Source organism: Hyperolius riggenbachi, chromosome 4 (genome assembly GCF_040937935.1).
Source record: "Hyperolius riggenbachi isolate aHypRig1 chromosome 4, aHypRig1.pri, whole genome shotgun sequence".
NCBI lineage: Eukaryota > Metazoa > Chordata > Amphibia > Anura > Hyperoliidae > Hyperolius > Hyperolius riggenbachi.
This window is the reverse complement of record NC_090649.1, coordinates 332635566-332645776: the sequence shown is the minus strand read 5'-3', so window position 1 is coordinate 332645776 and position 10211 is coordinate 332635566. Positions and strand designations below refer to the sequence as shown.

The 10211-nt window shown below is 43.6% G+C and overlaps 1 protein-coding gene across 3 annotated transcripts in view; it reads right to left on the bottom strand.

Moving 5' to 3' along the window:
- Positions 1 to 824: 824 nt before the first annotated feature.
- Positions 825 to 10211, bottom strand: part of NTPCR (nucleoside-triphosphatase, cancer-related) — a 61820-nt gene continuing 52433 nt past the window's right edge. For all 3 annotated transcript variants that reach the window (XM_068231826.1, XM_068231825.1, XM_068231824.1), the window contains one exon: positions 825 to 1010. In XM_068231826.1, the coding sequence (XP_068087927.1) occupies positions 942 to 1010 (69 nt within the window). In that variant the 3' untranslated portion in view covers positions 825 to 941. The remainder of the gene's footprint in view (positions 1011 to 10211) is intronic.

Sequence of the window (10211 nt, the reverse complement as noted above, 5' to 3'; positions counted from 1 at the left end):
CGTCGGTGACGTCATCCCGCCCCGTCGCCATGCGTTCTGAACGGGATTTCCTGCTTACTATGATCGCCGAAGGCGATCGGAGTGTGTGGGGGGATGCCGCCGCCACTCAGCGGCTATCATGTAGCGGATTTGAAGAAAAAAAAAAGTGCTGCGCTGCCTCCTTGCCGGCGGGAATTAAACCGGCAAGGAGGTTAAATAAAATCTGTAATAAAAAACAAACCCTCTGGGGGATACTTTCCTCGGGAGGGAAAAGCCTCTGGATCCTAACGAGGCTTCCCCCGTCCTCTGGCGTCCCCGCAATCCAGTGCTGCAGCCCCCTGAACCGTGGCGAGGTAAATATTTACTTACTACGATCCTGCGCAGACGTACTAGCGGCTCTCCGTTTGGGTTAAGGTGGAAATAACTGAACCCAATCGGACTCGCTCTACTGCGCAGGCATGAGTCCTTTGCACCTGCATAGTAGAGCGGATACGATCGGGTTCGGCTATTTCCACCTAACATGAACGAAGTGCGCCTGTGCAGGATCGTGGTAGGTAAATATTTACCTCGTCGTGGTTCGGGGGGCTGCAGGGCTAGATTGCGGGGACACCAGAGGACAGGGGAAGCCTCGTGCCTGCACAGGATCGCGGAGAGGTAAATATATTACAGCTTGTCAAGCTTGTCGGGGAGGATTTGGGGGAACCAGAGCTGAATTTCCTGCAGCTACAGGGGACAGGTAAGCCTCATTGGGACCCTGAGGCTTCCTCCTCCCGAGGTAAATATCCCCCAAAGCAGTTTTTTAAAGTACAGAGTCTCTTTAACATACAGCTTGTCCACACAGCCAGTTATCATATAGTGTTTATTTGATGCCTATATACACAATTCAAGAGAACAACCAATGCTGGTTAATAAACACCATTCTTTTACTGAACTAAATATTAATCTTGCTCCTCCTCAGCTTCTTATTTGCAGCAGTTATGCACTGCACTCACTATTTCTTGTAGCAAGCCATCTCTATTTTCTTTTGTAATCTGGAAAACAGAAGACAAATGATAATGTTGACTACTGTGGCTACTTTAGTAATCAATGATCAGTGTAAATTATCATTATAGATGTATACATATTTGTGCACAAAAAGCTGAAGTTTAGTTTTAACACTAATTTACAAGAGTTAAAAAATGATACAAGGTATTAAATAAATACGCAACTGTCTGTTACAGCAGCATAATGACAGAATCAGAGATATACTCGACAATTAAAGTGGACCTGAACGTTTGCACCGGACAGGAGGAAAAACATAGAGAAATGCACCCTGTATGTATTTAGAGAGTTTAGCCTGTTTAATTCTCCCTCATTTGTGTCTAATCACAAGTTGTTATTTAATCTCTCCCCATGTCACATGACTGTCATAGCAGAGATGAGTGATAAACTCATTTGAAAGCACATGATGTTAACAATATGTCTGCTTCCATGAATCAGGAAGTAGAAACAGTGCAGATGTATTTTAGGATTTGTATCAGCTGTAACAAAGAAATGTTTCTTGTTTAATACCTTAACTGCCAACCAAGCACTTACTAGGTACGTTTTGGCAGGCAAGGTCTTTAACTGCCAAAAACGTACCTTGTACGTTATTTGGCAGTTTGTTCCCCAGGAAGCAATGGGAAGGGGGCCGACATCATTCCTCCCTCCCTCCACATGGGCCCCCCTCCTCTATCTCCACAAAGAGCTGGTGGAATGATCGCTGGCTCTGTGCGGTGCACCCGGCAGCAACCGTCTTCATCTCCACTTCCTGTATGACGTGTGATTACTACGCGTCATACAGAGACTGGAAGAGGAGAGAGGAGCCTGCTGTCGGAGTGGACACCGCATGGAGCCATCGATCGGGTGAGTAATTACACACCGCACCACTGCAGTAACATTTTTGTCAGTAAATGTAATTCTATGAAAAAAACATAACAGAAATTTTTTTTTTTCTTTCCCTCCTTTTTTTTTTACATAGTTTACTCAAAAATTTTGTTATATCTCCATAAAAAGTACAAAATGTTATTTCATTGTTTAAGCCCAATTAATTACGGAAAAAAACAATGTATAATATGTCCTATTTCATGTAGGTTATCTTGTCAAAATTCCTAAGTAAACCTAATGAGTGCAAAATGTCTAAAAACTGCTTGGCAGTAGATGTTCACGTTTAGGACAAATCGGCTGGCAGGGAAAGGGTTAAAGGTTACTATGCTGTTGCATAATAGGAAGAGGAGTTCTGAATTCAGGTCTGCTTTATCAAGATAGAGAAAACAAATGACAACTTTAAAGCTCCACAATATAACCGTTCTTTAGTGTTCAAAAGGAGCTTTATTGATAAGCATAACAAGGGTAAACTTACATATATAAAACAACAGTAAAAAAGAAATTGGCTTCCAAAGAGGCAGGTCGATAGAATGATACAATAGTAACATAACATAGTATGTATCAGCATTATCGTAGATCAATAACAACAACAACAACAGCAACAGCAATAACAACAGGTCTTCATTAGTAGTAGAGAAAGATAAAGGTGTCACTTTACAGAATACAGTCAGAATGTAGGAGGCGGCTTACAAGGCAGGAAACCAGGAGGAATTCAGGAAGGCGAGGAACGCTCTGAAGCGAGAGCTGAGAGCCACAAAAGAGGAGTTTGCTGAGAGGATGAAGCAGAACCTTCGCTCGAACAACTCACGAGTTGTATGGCAAGGGCTTAAAGGGAAGGTTCAGGGAACTCTTGAAAAAAATAAAAATCCCTATCCAGTTACCTGGGGCTTCCTCCAGCCCGTGGCAGGCAGGAGGTGCCCTCGCCGCCGCTCCAGAGGCTTCCGGTCGTCTTCGGTGGCCGACCCGACCTGGCCAGGCCGGCTGCCAGGTCGGGCTCTTCTGCACTCCATGGCCGGGCTCTTCTGCGTCCCACGCCGGCGCGCTGACGTCATCGGACAGCCTCCGGACTGTACTGCGCAAAAGTGTCCAAATTGTGGACACTTTTGGGCATTCCCACCAGATATGGAACATTGATCCAGAAAGAGAGCAACCCCTGAAACAGACCTCAGGATAGGTAAGGTATATCTTAGATAGTTTTTGAGGGACTAGGTACGTTCTATGCAATAACTGGAGAGATACTTCCATATTGGAATATTGTAAACTACCCTTTGATAGGGTTTCTAGCGAAGAGCGCCAATCCTCATTATCAAAGGGGCTGCCTAATCCCGATTCCCAGTCCGCTCGGAATGGAAACTGGAAGTCCTCTGAAGGAGTATTCATAATAGAGTAAAGGAAAGAGACCATTCCCTTAGCTAGTGGATCAGATTGACAGAAGCGTTCAAATGAAGAAATAACGATTTCTGTATTAGAATTGGTAAAAGTAGTAAGGTAATGGTATAGTTGATTACATTGGAGAGTCTCTGTACGAGGAGGTTGGATTTTAGTGATGTCATTTTGTAAGGAAGTTCAAGTTGGTAATATTTTTTGATTGCCACCAGAGGAAGGCCCGCGGTTCCAATCCGGCTATAAAGTCTGGGTTCCCCAGAAATTCGGTAAGGACTGAGGGTGAGGACTGTAATTAAAATTTTAAGCGGGATTTTTGCCAGACCTGGAGAGTATGGGTAGTGGTAGGTGAGTCAACAATGATTTTAGGGGGTATGGGTTTACGCGACCAGACCAGGGCCCCGAAAGTGTATGGATTTAACAACTCATTTTCTATGTGTACCCAGGCAGGAGCATGGAATCCAGCATAGATACGAGGCAGTTGTGCCACCTGAGAAGCCTTGTTATATTTAAGCAATTTAGGAACTGATAGGCCGCCATTGGCTTTATGCAACATCATTGTAGTTCTATTCATTCGCGGTTTCTTATTCTGCCAAATAAAGTTAAAAATTGCTTTTTGAAAAGAAAGGATATTAGCTGTATTAACTGCAATGGGGAGTACTCTAAAAAAGTATGTAATACGAGGTAGAAGAGTCATTTTGACAGCATTGATTCTGCCAGACCAGGATATAGAAGGAACGTCCCAATCTATCATGTCTTGTTTGAGTTTAGCAATTTGGGGAGTGTAGTTCCATTTATACAAGGTATGATAGTTGTTGGTGAGCTTTATACCTAGGTATTGCATATATTGGTCACGGAATTGGAAATTAAATTTGTGAGCTATGGAGGTACTTCGAGGTGTTGGTGTGTTACAAAACATTATTTCGGTTTTGGTTACATTAACTTGCAGTCCAGAGAGGCCACCAAAATGTGAAAGTAAAGTAAGGAGATGAGGGATTGAAGTCATTGGATTGGTGAGTGTAAGAAGGACATCATCCACAAATAATGTAAGTTTAGGTTCAAGGTTGCCTGTTGGATATCCATGGATCTGCGGGTGTTTCCTTACTCTTTCTGCCAATGGCTCAATAGAGGGAGCGAATATGGCCAGGGAAAGAGGACTTCCCTAAGTATGGGGAACTGGGAAGGGACAGAACCAGCAATTTTAATAGAGGCGAGCGGGTGGGAATACAGTGTGTTAAAGCGGAATATAACCCTGCATTTCAACTTTGCTCTAAAACATTATTTACAGTATATTATATGCAACCAGCATTTTTTTTTTACTAGACCAGCATTGGAAGGGTTACACAGGGCTTTAAAGTCCCTGGAGATTTTTGCAGACGCATCCGAACTTGAGTTAGATACTTTTTGTTTACACAAATGTATCTAAGTGTTTATTGTGACTCATCTCTCTCACGGAGAAGGAGTTGGAGGACAGCCAAAGAGTGTGTAACATTTCTAAATATATACATATAACTAAATAGAATGTAACTATCTGAACGTCTGCTCGGAACTTAAAACCTCTGTGTTAAACCCTTCCAATGCTGGTCTAGTAAAAAAAAAATGCTTTTTGCATATAATATGCTGTAAATAATGTTTTAGAGCAAAGTTGAAATGCAGGGTTATATTCCGCTTTAAGAGGCCTGTAATACCAGCATTCTCAATAACTTTAAACATAAAGGACCATTCAAGTGTGTCAAAAGCTTTTTCGATATCGATTGTGAGCAGAGTAAGAGGTGTTTCGATTAAGTTGGCATGCTGAATGAGTAGAACATTTCGTGTAGGATAGAGGCAGGTAAGAATTTATTAAGACGGGCTACCAAAATGGCAGTAAGGAGTTTGTAATCAAAGTTTAATAAAGAAATTGGGCGAAAGTTTTTGACATTGGTGTGGTCTCTGGCTGGTTTGGGGATAAGTGATATTTTAGATTCCATGAATTCAGGTGGGGGTTGATGATTGGCTCTAATATGATTAAAACATTTAGTTAAATAAGGTGTGAGTGTGTGAGTACATTTTTTATAATATAGGGCTCAAAAGTTATCAGGGCCTGGGGCTTTACCAATTTTTAATTTTTTTTATACATTCTGTCACTTCCTCCTCTGTGATGGGGTTATTGAGGACTTTTAAGGAGTCTGTGTTAAGTTTGGGGAGTTTCAGTGGCTGTAGAAATTGTTGGAGGGAGGTGGTATCGACGGGACCATTAGATTTGTAAAGGTTGGTGTAATATTGGAGGAAGGCTTGGTGGACCTTTTCTGGATGAATTGTTAGCTCATTTGGACTCACCCGGATGTGGAATGAGGCATTGGATTTTTCTTTTGCCCGCAGTCGTCTGGCTAGCCAGGTATCAGGCTTGTTTGCTTTTTTATAATATTTGACACCTGTCCATACCAGAGCCTTTTCCACCTGATGAGCCAAGATGAGGTAAAGTTGGATTTTAATGTCATATATTTGTTTGGAAATGTATCTAGAGGGGTTTTGTTAATTAAGAATAGTGAGTCTGTGGAGTCTATAGGTAAGATCATTATATTTTTTGGATTTGTCCCTTTTTTGCTTCCCAGTTAATTGCATGATTTTGCCTCGAAGCACAGCCTTATGAGCTAGCCAGAGGGTCATTGGGGAAATATTATCTATGTTATTGGACTCAAAGTATTGGGTCATTTTATCAAAGATTTGGAGTTTAGTAGTTGGGTTTATTAGTAATGAATCATTAAGGCGCCATTGTGGAGGGACAGGTAGAAGATTGGACCAATCAAATGAAGTCAGGATCATATCATGATCAGACCAACTCAGAGGAATGTGTCTTGTGTAATGAAGAGAAGGGATCAGGTTAGTGGAGAACAGAATGTGGTCAATTTTAGTGTATGTGTTATGAGGGGTTGAGTAAAATGTATAGCCTCTTTTTGGACCTTATAGCTCTCTCCATGTGTCTGAAACAGCTAAGTCTTGTAAGATTTGGTTTAGAGTCTGGCGATTACGCTTGGAGAGTCTGTCGGGGGAGGGCAAAGATTTATCTAAGAATCATTAAGAGTGAAGTTAAAGTCCCCTGTCCATATGATAGGTAGGTTAGGTAGTGAGAGAATTTTAGTGTGAATATCTTGAATTGTTTGGAGGGCCTGGTCTGGAGGCGCATAGCCGTTTACTAATATTATTTGTAACGATTGGTGTCAGCAAGAACTGGATTCTGATTATTAGGTGATCTGCAGTATCACCTATAATGCAGATATATACCCGATTATATGATGATCTGAAGAATCACCAATAATACAGGTATACCAACAGTTAATGCGATAGCAAAGTATAGTGCTTGGTGCAACAGTAGTACTTACAGGTTTAGTTATGCCACAAAAAACTCTAAATGAAAAATGAGCGCGCCATAGTGCATTACATCAAGATAGGAACGTTTATTGTGGTTAAAAGTTATACTCACAAAGGTACAAATGGAAAGCGCGTGTCAGCGGGCAGCCTACCGCTTAACCTCAGTGGAGGATGACGCGCTGTGGCCAGCAGCGAGAGTTCCGATCGCCTGGGTTCCGTCTCGCTGGAGGTGGGCATGGCTGACGCTTAGCACGCATATGACGTCATTACGCGTTTCGGCGCACAGCGCCTTCTTCACGTTGGTTATGCCACACCAGAGGAGCTGGTGGGCACTAACAGTACAAAACCCCTCACCAGAGACTAGGGCCCTCTGGTGAGAGTAGAGTGGTCAGACTAAACAAGTTGGCAACAGGATGGCAGATACGGTACAAAGTCAGAAGGCAGAGGCAGGAAGGTATTAACAGGCAGAGTCGGCAACAAGATCAGATGGGCAGAAGTACAGAATCACTAAGAGTAAGAATAGTCAAAACGAGCAAGAGTCATACACAGATAATACAATATTCAGTTATAATTATGGCTGTCAAACAATCCTATCACTGTGTGAAATCCCCGGTTTCCTCCCGGATCAAAGCACACCGGATCTAACTAAGGTCTGAGCGCTAACACGAAGTATTCGCAACAGCAGACAAGTTGCGAGTGATTCAGGGAAGCTTAAGAAGCAGAGGAGAAGCGGCAAGCGTCTCCTCTGACGTCAGCCGACTGGCCGGTCAGCTGACGTGCCTCCTCCCCGCATAAAGGTCTCGTCTATGCGCACGTGCACGCGACAATGCAACCCTATGTGCTGCTGACAAACTTGTGCTCGGCGTGCTAGACGCCCGAGGACCGGATAGATCGTTAGGCAGAGAAATGGAGACGGCTGCGGTGGTATCGCTGTTCACCGCAGCCGTCTCTTCTGTGTTTGTTATATTATTTATTTGGAGTGTAGTTCCCCTTACATAATGTGGAATCTTCCAAGCGGGTCAGTAATGGTTGTGATTATTCGAAACGGTATATTATTTTTAATTAAAGTTGTGACTCCTCTGCGTTTTACTGACATTCTGGAATAAAAATAAATTGCATAGTTTTTATGAAAGTATCTAGGTGTGGAGGAGAGAGAAAAGTGGGTTTCCTGGAGACATATAATGTCTGGGCTATGTCTGGTCATATCAAGGAGGGCCTTGCTGAGTTTGGCTGGGGAATTTATGCCCCTAGCATTGCAGGAGATTATTCTAACCATAATCTGCCGGGGGACATTTTTGGCTAAATAGGAGTGACAATTGGACAGATAATAGAATTTTTGAAGAAGGTGTATTGAAGGAGACCTGCGTTACAGTGGTTTGCAAAAGTATTCGGCCCCCTTGAAGTTTTCCACATTCTGTCATATTACTGCCACAAATATGAATCAATTTTATTGGAATTCCACGTGAAAGACCAATACAAAGTGGTGTACACGTGAGAAGTGGAACAAAAATCGTACATGATTCCCAACATTTTTTACAAATAAATAACTGCAAAGTGTGGTGTGAGTAATTATTCAGCGGGCTTCCGCCGCTGCACGGCATCATTAGTGTTTGTCATTGCTACACAACGGCAAACATATAAGCTGGAGGAGGGCGCGTCATAATCCTTCCCGTCGGCTCCTGCTTCTGAATGCTTTCAGCAATGACGCGCCCTCCTCCAGCTTATATGTTTGCTGTTGTGTAGCAATGACAAACAGCTGACGATGCGGTGCAGCGGCAGCAGCCCGACACATGGAAGTCTCCTTCTGCAGGGATTGGCTGGGCAGAGTAGGAGCGAGAGCAGTTGTCTCTCGCTCCTCATAGCAGCCTACTTTGGCAGGTGGCACTGTAAAAAGGAGTCCCCTCTCACATAATGAGCTGCCCCATTAGCCGTCACCGTCAGCTTGTCAGGGACTCCGTCTATAAGGTAAATTAAAAGAAAAAGAAGCACTGTACAGCAAAAAGATATGCTGTGTTCGCACAGACTGTTATTGCAAATTTGATTTATGCTACTGACAGAAATGTGTTAAGTTTGATACTATTCCTTTAAGAGCCATCATGCTGGGCCAGCCTCACTTCATTTAGAGGCAGCACAGCATGATGAAGCTCGGACCCCCATTAAAATAGTGCGCGCTCATCAAAATCCCACCTGGGGACAAAAGCAGTAGGTGGAGCTGATCATAATGTATGAACTTTAGAAGGTATCCATAATCTGTCTAGTTTTGGTGCCCTCGTGAGGAGATGCAGAAGGCTGGAGGAAAATGGGAGACGGGGCCCCTGGGCCACATCCGAACGGGGCGTCGGGCACAGATGGGACCCGGAGGAAGCTCAACCCCATGTAAGAGACAATTGAGATCTTACAATAAACCTCATTGCTGTGCAATGAATTATCATGGCGTCGGGACTAAGAGCCGGATACTGAGTGGGGGGGGGGCCCCATGCTGCATCCGAGCCCCGCCATGGGCACAGACCCAGCATGAGGAAGCCCAGCCCCAAGAACCGTTTAATAATCAGCAAATAATACACCATAGTGCAAACCTATATAACAGCAATGTAAGAGTAAGTTAAAGGTGCCTAGGCAAGGTTCATGTAAATGGTATCTGAGAGTAGAGACCACACCAGTAGACCCGCTCTTCAATGTGCAGTTTCGCGCCACCAATGCGGCCTTCAAAGGGAGATACAGGAGGCTGGAGGAAAATGGGAGTAGGAGCCCCCATGCCACATTCGAACGCCGAACGTTTTCTCCTGTGTATCCAGGTTCTGGCCAAGCACCATTATAAGTATATAGGAGTAATGCCTGGTATGGTAGACCCACATATAGTAGTAGAACTTTTGTTATAGTAAACCTGTTTTTTGGCCCCTAAGGTATTCTGTATCTGCCTATAGTGGAAAGAGGGCGGGCGCATGCATCATACATCAGTCAGAGACCCAAGAGTCGTGGGCGGGCTGGCAAAAAAATTGTAGCCTGCTCGCTATCTGCACACTACTCTGAGCCTGCTTGGATGACCTCAAAAGCACCTGTGAGACCTAAGCTTCCTGTGCAAGCTGCTGCCTGATCACTGAGGGAATTCCTTGTCATCTGTGACTTTCTTGTGCATGGCTGCAAGACTACAGCATCATCCAGGCTGCGCAGAAATGTGGACAGAGGAACACACTACAATTACTGTACATTATTAAGTGGTGAGACCTATGCTTCCCGTGCAAGCTGTTGCATGATTATTGTAAGCAAAACCCTGTATATTGAACAATGTGCATTTTGAGCTAGCTTAGACGCGGTTTGTGCTAGCTTGCTGTAACACTGAAAAGAAAAAAATTACTCCCAATTATTGATGGAATTTAGATACAGTACTATAGTATATTTTATGAGCTTGAATATGGCAATTTCTAATATACTGTAGTAAACTACTTAGCCCGGTCCCTTGAAGTTTACTATAAAGGGATTCTACTCAGTGGCGTAGCTACAGACGTCAGGGCCCTGATGTGGAATTTGGGCATGGAGCCTCCCCCAGCCAGATTTGCCAACTAATGAACCCTCCTCCCTCCCCAGTATAGTAA